At 46.9% G+C, this 21,580-nt stretch overlaps 1 protein-coding gene across 2 annotated transcripts; it reads left to right on the top strand.

Moving 5' to 3' along the window:
* Positions 1-428: 428 nt before the first annotated feature.
* On the top strand, positions 429-21,400 carry LOC102234475 (double C2-like domain-containing protein alpha). 2 transcript variants are annotated; one of them, XM_023348815.1, is made up of 14 exons: positions 429-729; positions 843-1,183; positions 2,533-3,901; positions 4,003-4,072; positions 4,215-4,523; positions 4,747-4,826; positions 10,800-10,874; positions 11,289-11,398; positions 12,698-12,824; positions 13,113-13,172; positions 17,564-17,745; positions 18,300-18,381; positions 18,933-19,029; positions 19,171-21,400. In XM_023348815.1, the coding sequence occupies exons 3-14, from the start codon at positions 3,893-3,895 to the stop codon at positions 19,305-19,307; spliced, it is 1,338 nt and encodes a 445-aa protein (XP_023204583.1). In that variant the 5' UTR covers positions 429-729; positions 843-1,183; positions 2,533-3,892; the 3' UTR covers positions 19,308-21,400. The 2 variants fall into 2 exon arrangements, with proteins under 2 accessions (XP_023204583.1, XP_023204584.1); XM_023348816.1 differs by lacking the exons at positions 2,533-3,901; positions 4,003-4,072 and having other exon boundaries at positions 432-729.
* Positions 21,401-21,580: the final 180 nt, after the last annotated feature.

Genomic DNA, 21,580 nt, shown 5'->3' on the forward strand with positions numbered 1-21,580 from the left:
AGGTTAGAAAATGAACTCTACAATTTATTTGGAAAAATTAACTTAGAAGAAGCTAAATTAGCCGAACGTTTTTATAGTTAGCAAAATGCTAAAGAGCTAAAGGATAAATGAGCTAAACTACTAGGAGAGAAGAGCTGCACAGTGGCGCAGTTGGTAGCCCTGTTGCCTTGCAGCAAGAAGGTTCTGGGTTTGATTCCCGGCCCGCTGTCATGTTCTCCCTGTGCATGGTGGGTTCTCTCCGGTTCTTCAGCTTCCTCCCACAGTAAAAAAAAAAAAACACAGTCAGGTTAATTGGTCTCTCTAAATTCCCCCCAGGTGTGTGTGTGTGTGTGTGTGTGTGATTATGTGTCCTGTCTGTTGCTGTGTTGCCCGGCGACATACTGGCGACCTGTCCAGGTGACCCGTTAGCTTGAGAGGCAGCAGCTCCTCCTGACCCCACAAGGTGTTAGAAAACGGATGGATGGATTACTAGGAGAGAACACACCTGTTCACATCGCTGCCTCTACTCTGACACCCCTGAATAAACAGAAGCCAACTCTTCCATCTGGTTTCACATGAGGCTCCTGATCAGGTGCGCAGAGAAAGTCCAGCTTCCTGCGGTCCGCCAGCCCGGCTGCTGAGTGGGCGGATGGAGAGGAGGAGGAAGATCCTTCACCCCAGGGACACCTCTGAGTCTGACCGCTGAGGAAGAGGAGGAGGCCACGTCTTCCTCACCCTTCCTGTGTGATGGTGTGTTGGATCACACATGTATCATTAGGCATCATTAAGCTCAAATTATACAGAGGAGCAGAAAGACAGATGCTGCTGTTGGCACATTATTTTACTCTGCTGCCCCCCCACAGGCTGAGGAGGAAGAGGATGAGGGATTAAAGGAAGAGCTTCATCGCTGTTGACATTGCAGATGAACGTGAAGCTGAGCGACAAAATATTAGAAATATCAGAATCTGGAGCAGCGAGGCGCAGACAGGAGGAGTGGATCACTCACAGGGAGTCCTCCTCCTCTCCCTCCTCCTTTTCCTCTCCCTCTTCCTCTTCATCCTCCTCCTCCTCTTCCTCTCCCTCCTCTTGCTCCTCTTCCTCCTCCTCCTCGTCCTCCTCGCTGCTCGCTGCCCGTCTCTCCACCTGTTAGTGCAGACCCTCCGTCTTGTTTGTGCAGGAATCTCCTCCACTCCCACAATCAAAGGTAAGCAGCTCCTCTTCGCTCTGCAGCTTTGGATTTAACTTCTCTGAACATTGTTGTTTTTCTGTTCAGCTTTAGAAAGTGACACATGCAGGGAGATCTGCAGGACTTTTCTCACTGTTTCACTGCAGAAGCCTCTGCTGAGATACATTAAATTTACAGTAGATTCGTCAGCGCTGCATGGGAACAAAAGAGCTGCTGGGTTTATATAACTTCATCTACTTCAAAGGGAAAACGCCGATCAGTTTACATAAAACTGAGCTGATGCATTCAATGAAAACAGGATTCCAGGTAAATTCCTGGATTTGTTAAGCGGAGGTTCTGAACAGGAAACCAGCAGAGTTGAATGTGAGGAGAAACCTGTTGGATATCTGCTGTAATATTTCATTTGAACTGTAAAATGTGTTGAATAGGGCTGGTTGCTGGAATATTTCCTCTGTTCAGAAAATGAAAAATGCTAAAGCATCAGGATGAGGCTCAAAGTTTCCTTTAAAATGTCTCTGTTCTGGTTCTGGTTGGCGCTCTGCAGGAACTAGAACTGAAACACAAAATCTGCCTGGAAGCTGCAAAGCGCCACCTACAGTCAACAGCAGAATGTAATCATCAAAGCCTCTGTTTTACCAGCAACATGCACCAAGAAACACCTTCCTCCGTGCAGATAGGGGGCGATAGAGCAGATATTACGACACGTTCAGGAAGAACAACCTGCATGGCTAAAGCAGCGCTAGGCTAACGGCTCCACTGTTGTTGACTGTTTATCAGAGACTCAGTCTGGATTATCATGGCAACTTTTTCATAGTTAGCGTCCTGCGCTTTTCCACTAGATTCTCATTTCCCTTCACACACAGTGTAGGCTTTCAGCCATTCACTCTGATTGTCTCTGGTAGATTTTCTCCAGGCCAACCAGCGAGCAGAAGGAGAAGTTGTGAACGATGACGTTTTTTCTGCTGCCTTGGGATCATAGTCAGCCTGTAGTTTCAGCAGGAAGTGAAGGATGCCATTTAGGCTGCGATGGCCACGCCCCCAAATATTATTATTAACATCAGAGCCGCCTCGTTCATACTGGCAGCTAATCTCCTGTTAGCTTCATAACGTAGAGCTGGTGCGTTACGTACGTAACGGGCAAACGCCAATGATTGGATAAAATAAAAACATGTAAATGTAAACGCAGGCCACGCCGCCAGGAAGTAATGGTTTCTGCCTAACTGAGGGTCCAGAGCGCAGCAAAGCGCAAAATCAGATGTTTACGCCATCTGATTGGACGATGTTCATGTCTGACATTTGACCTTTTTTTGTTAAAATGTGAATAGTTTGTGGCGTCAGACTCTCATGTATTTATTTTGTTCCAGCAGCTTATGAAGTTCAGATCTGGTACAGATCAGATCTTTGCATCTGTTCCTGAAACTCGAGAGAAGAAACTTCTGGATCCTCAGCAGATTTACAGCATGAAGGCTGGAAGTGAGGAAGACTGTGGTGTGTTCAGGGACATCTGGACTTCCTGGTTGCAGGGACAGAATGAGGAAATGTTAAAGCCTTCCTGGAGTCTGCACTGGATTTGTTTTTTGAAGCTTTTTCCTTCATGTTAAATATTAATAAGCTGAATTTTCTGCTCATGTTTCCATAAGGGATCGTTTCTGTGATCCTCCTCCGGTTCCAGCAGGATGTGCAGCGGCTGGTTGGACTGAATGATAATGTGGGAGGAGGATTTGAATCCCAAAGAGACGCAGGCAGGAAGTTTGCAGTAAATCCTTTTTTCCAGCAGCGTGTTGAATTAGACGGAGAATCTGTGGGCAGATCGCCTCCGCTGCTCCAGAAACATCAAACCTGAAGCCGTTTTCTAAAAGACTCGGTTTCAAAGCGAAGCTTCAAATTCCCCCAGATGATGTTTGTGTCGTTTCCTCTCAGGCTCACTGAACAGAAAGATGCTGAAATATGTGAGACACGTGAGGAAAATCTATAAATGAATCATAAACAGAAACTTTCAATCATTAAACTCTGAATTATGTCATTACTTACAGTTTGTCCACAATAAAACATTTCTCTGTGTTGAAGGAAAAAATCTAATGCATGCATTAATGAATTTATAGATTAATTGAACAGGAGAAATTATGTTTCCTGTTTTTTTATGCGTTTGGTCGGCCTGTTGTTGTTCCTGAACGCACCGCGGCAGTCTGTTGTTGTTCCTGAACGCACCGCGGCAGCCTGTTGGTGTTCCTGAACGCACCGCGGCAGCCTGTTGGTGTTCCTGAACGCACCGCGGCAGCCTGTTGTTGTTCCTGAACGCACCGCGGCAGCCTGTTGTTGTTCCTGAACGCACCGCGGCAGCCTGTTGGTGTTCCTGAACGCACCGCGGCAGCCTGTTGGGGTTCCTGAACGCACCGCGGCAGCCTGTTGGTGTTCCTGAACGCACCGCGGCAGCCTGTTGGTGTTCCTGAACGCACCGCGGCAGCCTGTTGGTGTTCCTGAACGCACCGGGGCAGCCTGTTGGTGTTCCTGAACGCACCGCGGCAGCCTGTTGGTGTTCCTGAACGCACCGCGGCAGCCTGTTGGTGTTCCTGAACGCACCGGGGCAGCCTGTTGGTGTTCCTGAACGCACCGGGGCAGCCTGTTGGTGTTCCTGAACGCACCGGGGCAGCCTGTTGAAGTAGAGATTCAGAACCAGCTCCAGAACCTTTCTCATCAGCCACCAGAACATTTCCAGAAGTCTTGCGGATGTTTTGGGTGAGACAGGTTTTGGGTTCTTTTGGGTCAGCAGTGGTTCTGGTCTTGGAACTCTCCCATTGAGGCTATTGTCGCTCTGATTGTGGACCTTTGACCTTTAGGCAGTGAGGCCAGCAGAGTTGTTGTTTTGGTTCTTGTTGTTGAGCCTGGAATTGGAAGGTTCTGGTCCAGGTGAGAGTCATGGTTCTACTGGAGTCCAAAGCCTTAGAAATGGACCCAATAAGTCTCAACATTAATTTGCTAACGGTAGATTGTAAAGCTTAGCTCTCTCTGTCCCCCTGTCCGTCCCCCTGTCTGTCCTCTGTGTCTCCAGACTCTATGACGGTGCAGAGAGGAAAGAAGCTCAGCATCTCCATCCAGGAACACATGGCCATAGACGTCTGTCCTGGTCCCATCAGACCCATCCGGCAGATCTCCGCCTACTTCCCCCGCCTCTCCCCCACCTCCCCTAACCCCTCCTCCTCCCCGGTGGCCCTCAGCCCCCCCACTGTGGCGGCGCCGGTGGGCGGGGCCAACCTGCTGTCGCCGCTGCGGACCCAGTGGGGGCGGGGCGGGTCATCGTCCCAGAACAGCAGCGTGGAAACGTCGGTGGACATCAACAGCGAGGACAGCGACGACAGCAGTGAGCCGCCGCCTGGTGGTCTGTGAATGCATGAAACGCTGTAGCAGTCGGTGTTCACACGTCTCTATGTGGCTCCTGCATGACCTCCTGCATGGTGCGTTCATGAACGTCTCACCGGCAGCTCTTTTCAGGTTGCTGCTGGATGTTTCTGGGTTGCCTGGTTGCAGATGTGAATGTTGCTCCGTTATCTTCCTCATCCTCCTCTTCCTCTCTGTCTCCTCAGCCGCTCTAGGAACGCTGGAGTTCGAGCTGCGCTACGACATGAGCTGCAGCGAGCTGCACTGCACCGTGCTGCGGGCCAAGGTGAGGAACCGCTGCATCGCTCCTGTTGGCGCAGGTTCATGACGGCTGAACGGACGCCAGGCTCCACAGTTCTGTTTCAGAGCAGAACTCCATCATCTGCTCCACCTCCAGCTGCTGTGGTTCTGACCCAAACCAACCTGTTCCCCTCCTAGCCTGTGGGGGCGCTGCACCAAGAACCACTGAAGGAAACCACACAAAAACCTCTGAAGACACTGAGAGCAACTTCCTGTTTCACCAGATGGAAACAAGATGGAGGCGTCAGATTTTCCTCTTTAGTCTTTGGCTGAAGACCAGGAGCCATTTCTGCTGCTAGCGCTAGGCTAGCAGGTTAGCTTTGGTTGTATTTACACAGAATGCCCTGCGCTGTAGTCCACTTCCTGCTTTTGCAGCGGTCTCTGGTCCGCTTGGCTTTCAGATTCAAACTGATCCAGAGTTCACTTCAACTGAACCCAGTTTGGAGGACCAGAGGTCAGAGGTCAGTTAGCGTTCACACCTCACCAGCTGGACCGACTCGTCCTCAGCTCTACAGCGAACCGCCTGCAGTCAGACCAGAGCCACAAAACTGAAAGACGCTGCCAATCAACGCTAGCTGCTCCACCTCCTGACTCACCACCAGGGGGCGCATCTGAGTGAGACAGTTTTAGACCAAGTATTACAAAATTAAAAATATCTCATAAAAATTTCACAAATTGAACAAAACCATGAAGATAGAACCAGGAAGAGCAATTTCTACAGATTATGGGCTAAAAGGAGTTGAACCCTAATAGAGCGATGCCTTCATGAACAGTAAATGTTCAGGAGAACGCAGTTCTCTGAAGTTCTCTGATCTCCAGGTTCCTGAACTTCCTTCCATCAGAGGAACCAACCAGCTGTGACCTCTGACCCCTCCTGAGCCTCTGGACAGCCTCCATCCAACTCTTCAAGCTTTCATAAATTAAACTATTTTAATTTACAAGGATCATAATTAGTATCTTAATCATCACAATTTCTCCTGATTCTGATTTAATTCTCTTGAAAAAAATGAACCAATCACTGATTTAATTCCTGATCAGCCTGAAGGTCGTTTTCCCAGGACAAAAGAGAAAAGATTCACTTATTAACTGTAACTCTGCTGCTGCTGCAGCGCCCCCTGCTGGCTGGAGGGACAGCTGGCTTTGGTTCTGTGGGTCCAGAACCTCCCAATGGGACCTGAGGACAGGGCTAGCAGGGGCTAGCTGCAGTAGGGAAGTTGTCTCCATGTTAGTTTGTTATGAACCAGATAATCTGATCGATCTCCTCCTGCTCCCTGATCGGCTAGTGCTGTCTGAAAAAATGAAACGCTCCCGACAAAAACAGTCAATCAGAGGCAGGGGGAGGGGCTTAGCGCTGTCAATCAATGTTAAATGCACCAATGGCAGAGAAACAACTTACCAGGAAAACTGTTTCTCTGCCATTATTGGTGGCTATGCTAACTAGCCTTAGCATTCACAACAGTCTCTCTTAGATGAGCAGGATGATTGACAGCATTAGGACCCGCCTCCTACCTCTGATTGGTCGTTTCTAGTTACTACTGGGAGCAGGAACCGGCTCTGTCTTCACTCAGGCTTCCATCCAGTGCCGTTCAGATACAAAGCGGTCCATTAAAGGACAGACGGAACCAAATGGTCACAATCTGAACAGAACCAGAAAGTTTCAGTTTAGAGCTTCAGTTTTTGGATCTGAACAGGAATGAAGCCGAGTTCTGGTCCATTCTCTCCCAGGAAACCAGAAAGATGCGTATAACGGGTCAGAACCGGGCCAGCTCGGTGCCTCCGAGCCTCGCTGACCTCACAGCTGTGAGACAGGAAGCAGTGGCACCTGGGCAGCTGTGAAGAGCAACTGGTGTCAGCTTCCTGTCCCCTCTGGTGGACACGGAACTCTTCTGGGTCCCAAACCGGACCTACCAGAACTGAAGTTCCGACCCAGTTTAAAAGAGGGACAGGCTGGAACCTCTGATACCATTTAACCTGCTGAAGGAACCTGCCTCTGTCTCTGCTGAAAGTCTCACTCCCAGTTAACTCAGGACCATTTAACCCAGTTTAACCAGTTTAACCCGTTTAACCAGTGGCTCTGTCCGTCGCCGTTAGACCTCCCGCTGCCTCGCCGTCCCTGGGCTCCGCCTCTCGGCTCCTTCAGGTGTAGTTAGCCGTAGTGATGGGATTTTCGGCTCCTTTTCGAGATGCGGCTCTAATGGCTCTTCTTACTGTGGAGAGCCGGCTCTTTCGGCTCCCCATATATATTTTTGACATTATTAATTAATTAATAGCTTAAACCTAATTTTATAATATTTTGTTTCATTGTTAAGCTCTTATGATGAGTAAAAATGCAGCATAACGATGCTTTATAAATAAACCTTTTATTATAACCAATTAAATTATCACAAAATAGCAGTGTTGTATAAAGTACTGAAATCTCAGAGTCAAGTAAAAGTACAAGTACCTCTCCAAAATATGACTTTGGTAAAAGTCCAAGTCACTGACTGAAATGTTACTTGAGTTAAAGTCTTAAAGTATCTGAAACTTCTTGTACTTAAGTATGGAAAGTACTGTAAAAATGGATGTACTCAAGTAATGTAATGAAAAGTACAAGTAAAAAGTAAAACAAAGCAAATGCAGTTTGAATGACATTTTTTATATTTTGGTAAACTTGTCAAATACACTTAAAATAATGTACCCAACCAAGTGCAGGCAAAATTAAACCTGCTAATAGATATACCTGCAGGCATCATTTAGTTAAGAACATTAGGTGCTTTACCTATAGCACAAGGTTAACTTAACCTGCTTTACAACTGAACCAGCTTCTTAGTAAACCCTCCAGGACAGAAAATACAAAATTTTTGTAAGCCTTAAGTTTTCCCTTCAAGTAAGGTCAGTGCTGAAAATGAGAAAAATAAATAGTACAGAAAATGCAGCCAACATGAAGAAAAAGATCTGTTACGATTACTCTACTTCACAAATCAGTGAATCAGTCAATAGGTGGTGCACACAACTGGTCATTATGCAAAAGAAAAAAAGAATTGGGAGGGAAATGCAGCTTATTGGCATCTGAAGAGGGAGACCTTTTTTGTAAACCTGGTTTTGAACTTGCATGCCTTTCCTATATTCGTTAAATTTAGTCTAAATTGCTATCGCTATGGCTTCTGTCCCCCTTGAACAGAGGAGTCTAGGTAGCCTGCTACAGTCAACATTAGGCCTAAGCTAAATACACCACGTGTGGAACTGAAACAATGCCAAACAAAGTTCATTTATGGTCAAGATTTCACAATACAGTAGTGTCTAGTGACCAAGCTATAGTTACTGAAACAGGAGGATTATAACCATTTCATAAGACGTTACCTCGATGTGTTTCTTCAAGTTGGACGGGGAGTTTTTGTAAGATAGAATTTCCACATCTTCGGGCAGGAATAACATAAACTGCATGCGGTACGACGAATCTTTAACACCCACGAAAGAGTGTATTGTGTTTAAATAAGGCCATGGGCTCTCATCACCAGCTGGTGGTTCCCCTGGAGCCGTGTCCGACGTAGTTGCAGTCGTTGTGGTCTCCGTCTCCTCCTCCATGTGGCTGCTGCTGATTGCGAGACTTGCTTTGTGTTTAATGGGAGAAGCGAAACAGGTGTATCCTATTGGTGGTGATGAACAAGCCCAGGCAAGCAGGATACGGACTTTGTTCGGTAGCCTACTTGCTACTTGCTAATCAGTAGGTGGAGTCAAAACACTTGCGTTTCTCTCTCTCGCTTTTTTGTAACGAGTAACTAAACCACACATTGAAAATGTATCGGAGTAAAAGTACGCAATTAAGTTCGGAAATATAGTGAAGTAAAAGTGAAAGTCATCAAAAATTTTCATACTCCAGGAAAGTATGAAGTACTCCAAAATATACTTAAGTAAAGTAGTGAAGTATTTTTACTTCGTTACTATACAACACTGCAAAATAGCACCACTTCCACAAAAATAACTTAAAATAAATTAAACAGTTAAATATAAATACAAACACCCACCACAATACGAAAAAGTATTAAAGCAGCTTCATAACAGAAAAGGTGCCACAATACAAATATCAAATAATATTCAGTGTTATGTGTGATTGGTCAGATGTGTGGAGCACACGCTTACCCTAACCCAGTGGACCGACCGAGGGAAAAAACTCTCCGCTCTGGCACTGGCAGAAGAGCAAAACGCGCAAGGAGAGGGAGAAGGAGGGGAGAGACAGCGAGGCACCGCAGGACAAAAAAAAACAATGTGGGGAAAAACTATCAGCTCTGGCACTTGCAGAGCACAAGCACAACGACAGGGAGGCGGAGAGACAGCGATATACTGTAGAAAAAAACCGGCTCCCAAATAGGATCCTAAAACGGCTCCCATTGTGGAGCCGGTTCCAATGGTTCACTTCAAAGAGCCGGCTCTTAGAACCGGATCGTTCGCGACCGACACATCACTAGTTAGCCGGGTTTTTGCTCTTCGGCTCGTTAAATGCGTTGCTCCGTCTCCAGGTGAAGCTCTGCGCCGCCTGCTGCGCCCAGAGCTTCTCCTCCTGCAGGTGAAGGCGGAGGTTCCTCCTCCGTTAATGTCAGCAGACAAAAGAGTCGGCTGCTGGAAGCGCCATGATGGTTTACTGGTGATTTATTCAGAGCAGACGGACACAACATACGGCTAAAATTATTTAAAACGTTTTATTTCATGACTAGAATGAAAACGGAGACAGGCATATCCAAAAAAATAGCCAAAAAAGTATTAAATCTGATATTTATTGAGTAATCTTTGAGCTAACCTTTAGCAAACAGCATGCTAATGGCTAGCAAGGTGTTCGCTAACCGTTAGCACACTGCTCCCCATCGAGGCCTGTTTTATTTATAAAATAAAACATTTTACAAACTGATGTAACTGATTAAGATAAATGTAGGCAGATTTAAAAAGGAGGCCGAATAAAAAAAAATAAAAGGTCAAATTAATCTTCAGGTCTTAGTAATAATACATTTATTATATCTTTATAATACTTTAAACATGACGTTTTGTGGATAAAGAAAGTAAACTGAAAATTATAACAACCAAGAACAGTCCTGAATATCACAACATTTTTAGTCAAATAACGATGGACCAGAATTCCCAGTAGTTCTGTCCTCCCAGTGGATCCCATAATAAATGGAGGACTGGTTTGAAATGTGAGTCTGGTTGCTGAAAAAGTCAGAGCTGTTTGTTGAAAGACATGTAGAGCTAATTCCTCCTGAAGCTCTGAGGAGGTCAGGAGACTCAGCTCCGTCAGACAGTGGCCTCCGTCGGGCAGTGGCCTCCGTCAGACAGTGGCCTCCGTCGGGCAGTGGCCTCCGTCAGACAGTGGCCTCCGTCGGGCAGTGGCCTCCGTCAGACAGTGGCCTCCGTCAGACAGTGGCCTCCGTCAGACAGTGGCCTCCGTCGGGCAGTGGCCTCCGTCAGACAGTGGCCTCCGTCGGGCTGTGGCCTCCGTCAGACAGTGGCCTCCGTCGGGCTGTGGCCTCCGTCGGGCTGTGGCCTCCGTCAGACAGTGGCCTCCGTCGGGCAGTGGCCTCCGTCGGGCAGTGGCCTCCGTCAGACAGTGGCCTCCGTCGGGCTGTGGCCTCCGTCGGACAGTGGCCTCCGTCGGGCAGTGGCCTCCGTCAGACAGTGGCCTCCGTCGGGCTGTGGCCTCCGTCGGGCAGTGGCCTCCGTCGGGCAGTGGCCTCCGTCGGGCTGTGGCCTCCGTCGGGCTGTGGCCTCCGTCGGGCAGTGGCCTCCGTCGGGCAGTGGCCTCCGTCGGGCAGTGGCCTCCGTCGGGCTGTGGCCTCCGTCGGGCTGTGGCCTCCGTCGGGCTGTGGCCTCCGTCGGGCAGTGGCCTCCGTCGGGCAGTGGCCTCCGTCGGGCTGTGGCCTCCGTCGGGCAGTGGCCTCCGTCGGGCAGTGGCCTCCGTCTCTAGGTACTGACTCGGCTGATGTTGTTTCAGGGTCTGAAGCCCATGGACTTCAATGGTTTAGCTGATCCCTACGTCAAGCTGCACCTGCTGCCTGGAGCCAGCAAGGTGAGTCACTCCCAGCATCACTAGTGGTCTGTGTGAAGATTACAGGTCAAAGGTCAAACCATCTTGCTCCACTTTGACTGATAACAAGGGTTTTATTAGCATAAACCCTCGTTTTGCTCTACACTCCTGCTGCTAGGGATCAGTGTGAGGCAGGGGGAAGCTGGAGTCACGCTAACCATTAGCATGCTACAGGCTAACATTTAGCGCTCTATAGGCTAACTATTAGCACACTAACCCTAACCCTTCTGACACAAAGAGGCAAACTAAAGAAGTGAGCAATAAAGGTTTTAGTCTATGTGGACAAATAGTTTAAGAAGACTTGTCCTCCATGTCCCTGCATGTCCCTCCATGTCCCTGCATGTCCCTCCATGTCCCTGCATGTCCCTCCATGTCCCTTCTGTCTCTGTGTTTCAGGCCAACAAGCTGAAGACGAAGACGATCAGAAACACCCTGAATCCCTTCTGGAATGAGACGCTGACCTACTCTGGGATCACAGAGGAGGATATGCACAGGAAGACGCTCAGGTGTGTCAGGAACATTTAATGGACGTCCACAAACGGAGCTCGTCTTTTATTCATCTGATGGTCCAGAAGTGATTCTTCCAGCAGGATCACCATAGCAACCAGCGTTTCATCAGCGGCTCCTATCTGGGCCAGCAGGCTGGTGTAAACTGGTTTCTGTGGGCTTTACTGGTTTTCCTGCTTCATTCCTCATTGGCTCCTTTTCTTTCCTGTTTCTCTTCCTGGTTGTGTTCTGGAAAAGGTTCTGGTCCAGTTCTAACAATCAGAACCTGTGCTGCTTCTCAGCCGATTTAAAATTACAGCAATAATTTGGATCATTCAGCCGGTCATAAACGATGCACTTTCATTTTTCAAAGTCAATTATAAATGTCTCAGTTTTAAACTAAATATTTACTTTGAAGCAAAGTATTTAGTTTACTAACTATTATATTTAGCTAGCAAACTAAATATTTTGCTTCCAGAGAAACTAAACCTTTAGTTGGTAAGTTAAATATTTAGCTTGTTAGTTTAATACTTAGTTTAAAACTGCAATATTTATATCTGAATGAATAATTAAATAAAAAACTAAATAAAAAAAATCATTTAGTCATTTTACAAACACTATCATGCCTGATCTGCTTCATGTCTCCGTGTCTTCATGTCTCCATGTCTTCATGTCTCCGTGTCTTCATGTCTTCATGTCTCCGTGTCTTCATGTCTCCATGTCTCCGTGTCTCCATGTCTCCGTGTCTCCATGTCTTCATGTCTCCGTGTCTCCGTGTCTTCATGTCTCCATGTCTCCATGTCTCCGTGTCTCCATGTCTCCTTGTCTTCATGTCTCCGTGTCTTCATGTCTCCGTGTCTTCATGTCTCCGTGTCTCCATGTCTTTATGTCTCCGTGTCTTCATGTCTCCGTGTCTTCATGTCTCCATGTCTTCATGTCTCCGTGTCTCCATGTCTCCTTGTCTTCATGTCTCCGTGTCTTCATGTCTCCGTGTCTTCATGTCTCCGTGTCTCCATGTCTTTATGTCTCCGTGTCTTCATGTCTCCGTGTCTTCATGTCTCCATGTCTTCATGTCTCCGTGTCTTCATGTCTCCATGTCTTCATGTCTCCGTGTCTTCATGTCTTCATGTCTCCGTGTCTTCATGTCTCCATGTCTCCGTGTCTCCATGTCTCCGTGTCTCCATGTCTTTATGTCTCAGTGTCTTCATGTCTCCGTGTCTTCATGTCTCCATGTCTTCATGTCTCCGTGTCTTCATGTCTCCATGTCTCCGTGTCTTCATGTCTCCATGTCTTCATGTCTCCATGTCTCCGTGTCTCAGGTTGACCGTCTGCGATGAGGACAAGTTGACTCACAACGAGTTGATCGGAGAGTCCCGGGTTCCCCTGAAGCGGGTCAAACCGCACCAGTCCAAACATTTCCACACCTGCCTGGAGCATCCGCCGCCGGTAAATCCTGAATCTGACTGATTTTCATAAACATCCAGTGAAGGTTCTGATGGACCAGAACCGAGCCACTAGTAGCTAGCAGCTAGCAGCTGCTGCTTCCTGTTTCCTGTGAGGCCAGACGAGACAAACGGCATTCTGTGACTTTAAACCAAAAAGATTTCTGCTGACAGAACCGCCGATCCGGATACTTTAGAACCGGGCTCAGAAGGACAGTAGACGGTTCTGGACGGGTCCGTCTCAGAGTCTGGACCAAACGTCCTCACCTTGTCCTATCTCTGTGTCCTCCAGCTGCCGTCCCCCACCGCCATGGGAGAAGCTCTGAGAGGAATATCCTGCTACCTGAGAGAGGTGAGCGGGATTAAACTGGGAATGAAATGGGATTAAACTGGGAATGAAATGGGATTAAACTGGGAATGAAATGGGATTAAACTGGGAATGAAATGGGATTAAACTGGGAATGAAATGGGATTAAACTGGGAATGAAATGGGATTAAACTGGGAATGAAATGGGATTAAACTGGGAATGAAATGGGATTAAACTGGGAATGAAATGGGATTAAACTGGGAATGAAATGGGATAGGGTTAGGGTTAGGTAGGGTTGAGGGCAGGTAATAGCAGCAGAGTGGAAGCCATTATCTGAATTAGTGATCGTTACGTCTAACTGGGATCATTAAACCATCAGGAGATCAAAAGGTTTCTACAGACAACCAGAGTGAGGTCATCACCTTCATCATCACCTTCATCATCATCATCCTGTCTCTCCCTCAGTAATGTGTCTTTATCTGAAAACTCAGCTTGGTTTCTACATGAGGCTTCATGTGACCAAGCTGAGATCTAAACGATTCTCTGTTTAGATCATTTTAGATTAGAAGACGCTTTCTGTTTGTAGAGAACTAAACTTATCAAAAGTGTCTCATTATATGTTAATAACATGGGCACGTCCCACCGGGAGGAGGGGAAGACCCAGGACGCTGGCCTGGGAACGCCCCGGGATTCCCCCGGAGGAGCTGGAGCCGGTGGCTGGGAGGGAAGTCTGAAGCTGCTGACCCCGCGACCCGACCCCAGATAAAGAGGAAGAAAATGGATGGATATTTATTTCTTCAGTATTATTTTTCATGTCATGAGGCTGTTCAGTGACTCCATGACACTTTCAATCTGACTCATTAGGATTTATGTAAGAACCAGCTTTGTTCTTTGTAACTTCTGTCCAGCAAAATTATTAATCTATAAATCAATAGACAGTCTATATAAAGGTGTAATCCATATTTCTATTCCATATTTGTGTGGCATTAAAAGGATCTGGAATTTTAGTTTTTCCACTGAAAGCTCTGGTTTACACAGTAAATGCCGTGTGGGTGAAATTTTATGGATAATACTCTGATGTCCCATTCTCCTGAAAGCAGCACAGAGCTGCAGCACCAGAAACAGAAACATTGGAGAGAAGAAGAGTTATGATTGATATGGTTGCAGTTTTATTCATGTTTTAATGTTGCAGAGCAGAGCGCTGTCGTTTTGCAGATAGTTCAAAGTTTAAGCTGCTATTGTTGAACATGTTTTCTGGTCGTTTTGTTTCAGATTTAACAACTAACATCAGAAAATGGCTCAGAAGAATATTTTCCTCTGATTGGCTGCCGATTTTAACTTGAATGTTCTTTCATTGCATTTTTCGCAGACGCCTAAAAATGATTTTTATTCCCATGGCGTTTTTGTTCTCTGGGAAATGATTTTTTAGGATAAATACAGAAACAACCATAAAAATCAAAACATCAACAATGGTGATAGTAATATTAATAATAAAATCATATTCAGTGCAAAGAAGCCTACAAATGTTTTGATGGGGGGCGCTGGCCCAAAAACAGTTGAGAAACATTGATCTAGAACAACACAAATATGTAAATCTGTTATGTCTTCAGTTTTCGTTCTCAAAAGTAGAGAATCGTTTTGGGTCTGACGCCTGGCAGGTTGATGATCTGGACGTTGTTCCTCCTTCACCTCCTTGCTGTCTCTAATCTGGACTGTAGCTGCTTCTGTTTCCTCCTCGTCTCGTTCCCTAAAGGCTCTTTGGTTCCTCTAGGTTCCTGCTGGTCCAGAGTTTGAGCAAATATAAAACGGTCAGACCGTCTGTAAGCACTCGGCCATAGCGCTCACAGCCCCCGAAGTCTAAGGGTTCTTCTCTCGTTTAACCCCAGGGGGGATTTTGTATCCAGTCTGGCAACCCAAAGCAGGGCCGCGTTTTTTCCTCTGGCCCCTGGTCCAGCTAGCGTTGCTTTCTAAGACCATGGCCAGAGCCGAGCCCCCGCCAGGCTGGATGAAGTGAGAGCTCAGCAATGCGTGCGGTTAGGGTTAAAACATCTTGTTCACGTAAAACCAGCCGGTCCAGCATTGTATTTTAAATCTGGTTCTGCAAACCCAGCATGTAATTAAATAAACCCAATTCTGTTTGTGGGCCCCACCAGGCGGGACTAAACAAACTTTGTGGCTACAGCAGCCATTGCTGGTGACTGAAGCATCGTCCCTGCCCACTGTGCTCGGCTCAAGCATGTCTGTGTTCTGGTGGCGACGCTGCCGTCCGCACACAGCTTCACTCAGTCACGGCTCTGATGTCGTCACCATGAGGCTGGCAGAGAGCCATCCAATCAGTTGCTTCAAAACAGCCCAGCAGGGCTTGTCCTGCTTCCTTCCTACCAGGTAGCCTCTTCACCAGAGGTTCATGTTCGGAGCAGAGAAAAACGAGGCTGTGATCTGATTAACCCAGAGAAGGTTCTGGTTTGGAGACATGCTGCTCCCTGATATTGGTCTAAACCAAACCCAGTGGCTTGTTTTCTCTGGCAGAGCAGTGGATGAACTGTTGAAACATTGGCAGCATAGCAGAGAGTTTGGCGTGATTAAAATATCATCAATGCATCGGGATGTTCTTCCTTTCAGACGCCATCTGTCTCCTTTCCAGCAGCGCCACAGCTTCCTGTTTCTGGAGGAGTTCTGGGATTCTCTCCAGACTCCATGGTTTCCCTTTAAGACATTCATTTGGTCTGATGTGCTAAAAAAGCAGAATGTCTCGTTGATTTTTGTGTGTTGAGCTTGTTAGCTGGCAGTTTTTACCTCAGGAACGGTCCAGGTGTTTGGACAAAGGCGAAGCAGCAGAGCCGCTTTTACTGGACGCATTTTCAGCCAATTAGATGTCAGAATGGAGACAAACAGGAGCCGACGCACCTTTCAGTTCAGTGTGTGCAGGATCTGATGAGAGCAGCAGAAGCTTCTGGAGTTTTCCTGCTGATTCACTGAAGTCTGAGCTGAAATCTAACAGCAACTCAACGTTTCACTTGTTTGCAGAAAATTACAAAACGTGTCTGATTAGGAACCTCAGTTAATTTATACATGAGCGACTCGTTTAACGGACCTCTGTGGTTCTGTGGAGGAATCAGAACAACAAATGCTTCTGTCGGTGACCAGTTCGTTCATCCATTGGTTGCAGTTACATAGCGCTCTGAGCTCCGTCCCGACCAGCAGGAGGTCTAAAGGTTTTTCTCTCTTGTTGTTTCAGGGAAACAGAGGAAATGTGTGAATCCTCCTCCAGACTGTAGCTGCAGAAAGTCTCTGTCCTCCACTTTGTCAGACACTGAGAAACGCTGATAAATTAATAATTGTGAACAGTTTGTTGTTTTGCTGCACAAAGACAAGACTCAAACCAAAGACATGGTTTCTGTTGATGATCCACCGTCTGGGTTGAAGCCTCGCTCACTTATTAGAGACACAGGAAAGAGTGAACGTGATTTTAATATCTTATGCTAAATCTGTAATCCTAATAAATCCCATCTGTTGTCATTTGCCCTTGCTAAAGCTAGCTGAATAAAGATTCATTAAAATTCTAATAAGATTTGTGGACAGTTAAATTTGAGTCAATTTGAGTTTGGTTCTAATTGATCTAAAAGTTATGAACATGTTTCTAGAAATGTGGAGGCTTCAGACGTTTCTGTGCTGTTGGTAAAAGTCCTTCTGCTGAGCAGTTGTCCAGTCTGCAACAGATGTTTGTTATTGATACGTTAACAAGAGTTACTGGAGTTCTGCAGCTGCAGGGCCTCTCAGTTGATTGATAACTGAAAAAGGTCAAAGGCCAGTCGAGTCTCTCCACACCTTCAACACATTATTTCACCTAAAGCTGATCTGATGAGGAGTGAGACTCGAGGGTTTTAGAGATTTTCCGGACCTGTTAGACGGAGAGCTGCTCATGAGGTTGTGAGGTTTGGGCCGATGTCAGCAGCTCAGAGCTGTGAGGGCTGAAAGCTGCAGCCGGTTTCCACCCTGAACGTGTAAAAAGGAAGAAAGCTCCTTCATTTCATCCTTTTGGATAATCAGCAGCAGATTTTGACTCCAGCTGCCAGGAGATCCACTCTGAACACGGACGTCTCACTCTGATGGGAAATCCAGCCTGGAGCCTGAGAGTTGACGTCTGCAGAAGTTGCTGAACTGAACTGGCTTCAGACTCAGAGATGTTCTGGAGACGGAAACACCCTGCAGGACGGATCCGACCCGACGCCGAGAGACGAGCTTCAAGCAGAGGAGAAGACGCTCCCCGTTTGACCTTCAGTTGACCTTCTGTCTGGTTTAACAGCAGGACTCGTTTTCAGTCCTGGAGTTTCAAACCAGCCCAGCAGGAAATGTCCCAGTGCTCCCAGTTAGTCTGGGCTCTTTTTAACTGGCTCTGGTTTAAATGAACTGGTTTCACTGGTGCTGTCTGCAGTGGGAGAAGGAGCAGCTGCACAGCCTGGAGGAGCGAGGCCGCCTGCTGCTCTCGCTGCAGTTCCTGCCCTCCGCTGACGGAGGCGAAGGGCGGCTCAGCGGCGCCCTCTGTGTCGGCGTGAGGCGCTGCGCTCACCTGGCGGCCATGGACGTCAACGGATTCTCTGACCCCTACGTCAAAATGTGAGTGGGCGGGGCTTCCCCGGTGGGGGCAGAGGTCATCTGGGCGCCGTATGTACACTGTAAAAAAATGAACAGCATTAATTTGGTTTATTCAGCCTGACAGAATAAAACTGGTTCATTTTTAAAGTTTTACAAGTTATTCCTACATTTATAAATGACAAAGATCCAAAGTAAATATTTTACAGTGTTCCTTTACGAACAGCGCCCCCTAAGGTTGGAGATGATGGAGGACGGACAGACCCGGTTCTGGTTCTGGTGGTTTTTTCAGATGTCTGGTTCTAGATGAAAATCAGAACCGACCCGTATCCCTGCAGAACCTCCTGCTCAGCGCTCCGACCCGACCCGACTGAGCCCAGGAGACGAGCGGAGAACCCAGGTTCTGGTTCAGCCGCAGGGTCCAGAATATCAACATGTCAGCTGGACCGACACCAGAACCGGGTCGGTGGTCCCCAAACTCCTGAGGCCTGTTGCTGTGAACCTCTGGTCACTCCGTTCATTTGGTAAACGACAAAAACCTTCATCCTTTCAAAATAAAAGACAATTTTCTCTGTCAGATACCTGAAGCCCGACATGCAGAAGAAATCCAAACACAAAACCGCCGTGATGAAGAAAACGCTGAACCCAGAGTTCAACCAGGTCAGCTCCCCCCCCCCCACACACACACACAGACACACACTCTGAGTTGATGAGCTGCTGCTGGTTCCTGCACAGCTTCCTGCTCACGCTGCTCCCTGATCTCTTCACAATAAAAGTCTCTGCTGCTCCCTGGGGCCAGACGATAAATCAATAACAATATATATCTAAATGTGATCAATATCAGTAGATATGTCTGACAGAATATTCAGGAACTGATCTCCAATCCAGAACCACACAGCATTCTGGGAGATGTAGGCAGAGGAGAGGCAACCTCTCACAGCTAGCTAAACTAGCTAGGTAGCATCAACTCACTCACTTTTTGGTTGCCTAGCAACAACCTATTGTGTAACTTGTGCAGCAGCAAATTCAGAAATAAAAACGGCAACCTGGAGAAAGCAATATCGGTCAATATCGATATTGACCGATTTGAAACATATCATGATATGTTTCCCAGCCACATCTCTTCACAATAAAAGTCTCTAATGGTTCCTGATCTCTTCACAATAAAAGTCTCTACTCTTTCCTGATCTCTTTGTTTCGGTTTGCTGCAGGAGTTTTCCTATGACGTCTCGCTGTCGGAGTTGGCCAAGAAAACTCTGGAGGTGACGGTGTGGGACCATGACCTGGGACGGTCCAACGACTTCATCGGTGAGATGATCAGGGATCCCGGTGGATCCCAGTGGATCCCGGTGGATCACATGCATGAACGACCTCGCAGAACAAAGTGTAGCCTCGCTGTCTGCAGGTATTCAGTCTCCAGAAGGAACTTCCTGTCCTTCCTGTGTCCAGGTGGCGTCTTCCTGAGCTGCAGCTCTCAGGGCGACGCCCTTCGCCACTGGATGGACTGCCTGAAGAACAAAGGTCAGCGGGTGGAGCGCTGGCACATTCTGACCAATGAGCTGCCGCGGAGCTCCAGCCACGACTAAGGACGCCACCTGCGGTCGCCATGACGCCGCCTGTGGTCGGCGCGCCTTCGTCTCTGATCATCTGGAAACGTTTTGGTCGCTGAGACTCCAGCATGTTTACAGGATCCGGGCGATCCGCCCCGTCTTGGACCGACGCTTCACTCTCTGCATGGAGCCATTATTATTATTGTTATTGACTATTGATTATTGATTGTATGATTTGTGAAGTCTTGCATTTCGGAGCCTTTAAAGTCCCACAGCAGCATTAGACACAGTCAGAGGAGGCCGGCGACCTTTGACCTTTGCCCTGGTGATGGAGCCGCCTTCATCTGGTCCTTCAGGCTCCACCCATTTATGGAGGAGAGGCTCCTCCCACCGTCTGACGGTCCGGTACCGGTCCAGTTCCAGGAGCTTCCAGAACCAGAGTCGTGAAAAACTCGATGAAATCTGAGTAAATGTTAGCAACTAGAGATTACTGATAATCCAGATTACTGATAATCCAGATTGCTGATAATCCAGATTACTGATAATCCAGATTGCTGATAATCCAGATTACTGATAATCCAGATTGCTGATAATCCAGATTGCTGATAATCCAGATTGCTGATAATCCAGCTGGCTCTCCAGGGTTCCGTGGTTCTTGTTTGCTCCAGACGATGTTTTTTTCAGGATGGTGTCAAAGGTCAGCTGTTCCCAGGAATCCAGAAAGAGAATCGATTCGGTGGATCAGAAATGCTCGGCTCCACCAGGATGACGGGAACAGCCGGAGAACGGGCATCAAAGTTCGGCTCAACGATCCGTCACAGAGCCAAACACGTCAACGTTATTTCCTGTAGTTCTGAAGGTTCTGGTGGTTCTGGTGGTTCACATGGAAACCCAACGTCAGATTTTTAAATCAGATTTTATCCAGAAATACCAGGTTCTGTCTCAGAATTACTGCATCAATGCAGCGTGGCATGGAGACCAGCTGGAGGTTCTGATGAGGTTCTGGAGGTCCAGGTTGCTTTGGCAGCAGACCTTCATCGTTGGTTCGGCCTCTTCTTCCTGACAGAACCTTTTGGATCGTCTCTGAGGTTCTGACGCTGCGTTGACCGTAGGGTTCAGAAAACCCAGTGGACCAGAACCAGAACCAGTAGATGGTACCAGATCATGACCAGCTGAGGAAACCTCCTGCAACCTGGTTCTGGTTCCGGTTCTGGTTCATGGCTGCTGTCATCTCTAGTACTGATCATTTTTTCCTTCCAGTCAACTTTCTGAGTCGGTAAATGTTGGTTTTCGTTCTGTGATCCAGAATCATCAAACGGATCAGAACCGGGACGACTTTACTTTGAAAATAGTAAATTATTGAACTGTTGGTTCATTTTGTTATTTTACTTTTGGACCAAAATATTTCACATTTTTACAAGATAAAAATTCATGAAAGAAACAAAATCAAATAAATTCTTTTTTTTTCTGTTTGCTGATTTGATCTTCCAGCTCTTCCATCAGCTGCAGCGCCTCCTGCTGGCCTCACTCAGATTAACCCAGACTAGGATTAGAAGGAGTTTTCTCATTTAATCTGATTTAATCTTTGGCTCCTTTTGATTTATTAACATGATTTAATCTGTTTTAACCTTAATCTGAGATTCCACTGATCTGAATTTCCGATTTAATCTAAACTCCTTCATAATTTAATCTGCATTTCCTCTTGATTCATTTCCAGATGAACCTTCATTTAATCTAGAAATGATCTTAATTTATTATTTCCTGATTTAAATTAGTTTCTTTTTTATTTGATCTGTTTTCTGATTTTACATATTTCAATCTGAGTTGTATGTTTTAATCTGGGTTCCATTATATTAATCTGGATTATATCCTGTTTTAATCTGAGTCTTCTGATCTAATCTCCTTCCTCAGACTGAAACGTTGCTCTGCTCTTGTTGATGATGAAGATGATGGTATAAATTAATCCAAGTGGTTCTTCCTCGTCGCTGCATGGATTACGTTGATGTCCTGTTTCTATGGTAACAGAAACTTCCGGTTGTGTTTACATTTTTCTGCACGACTGAATGTTGGACCGTGGCTCTGGATCGGATGGTGTTTTTCTGAAACAATAAATCCTGGCTGCAGCTCTGCCTCTGTACTGAGTGGGTTTGTTTCCACAGCGCCCCCTGCAGGCAGCTGGCCTGGTTTCAGGTCAGCAGAGCAACATGGAGGCTGAAGCTCCAGATGTTTTATCATCACAAATCTGAGACATTTTGATGATTTAATGGAGCATCAAAGATCAGGACGGTTTTAAAGGTTCAGAAAATCTC

Source organism: Xiphophorus maculatus, chromosome 16 (assembly GCF_002775205.1).
Source record: "Xiphophorus maculatus strain JP 163 A chromosome 16, X_maculatus-5.0-male, whole genome shotgun sequence".
Taxonomy (NCBI): domain Eukaryota; kingdom Metazoa; phylum Chordata; class Actinopteri; order Cyprinodontiformes; family Poeciliidae; genus Xiphophorus; species Xiphophorus maculatus.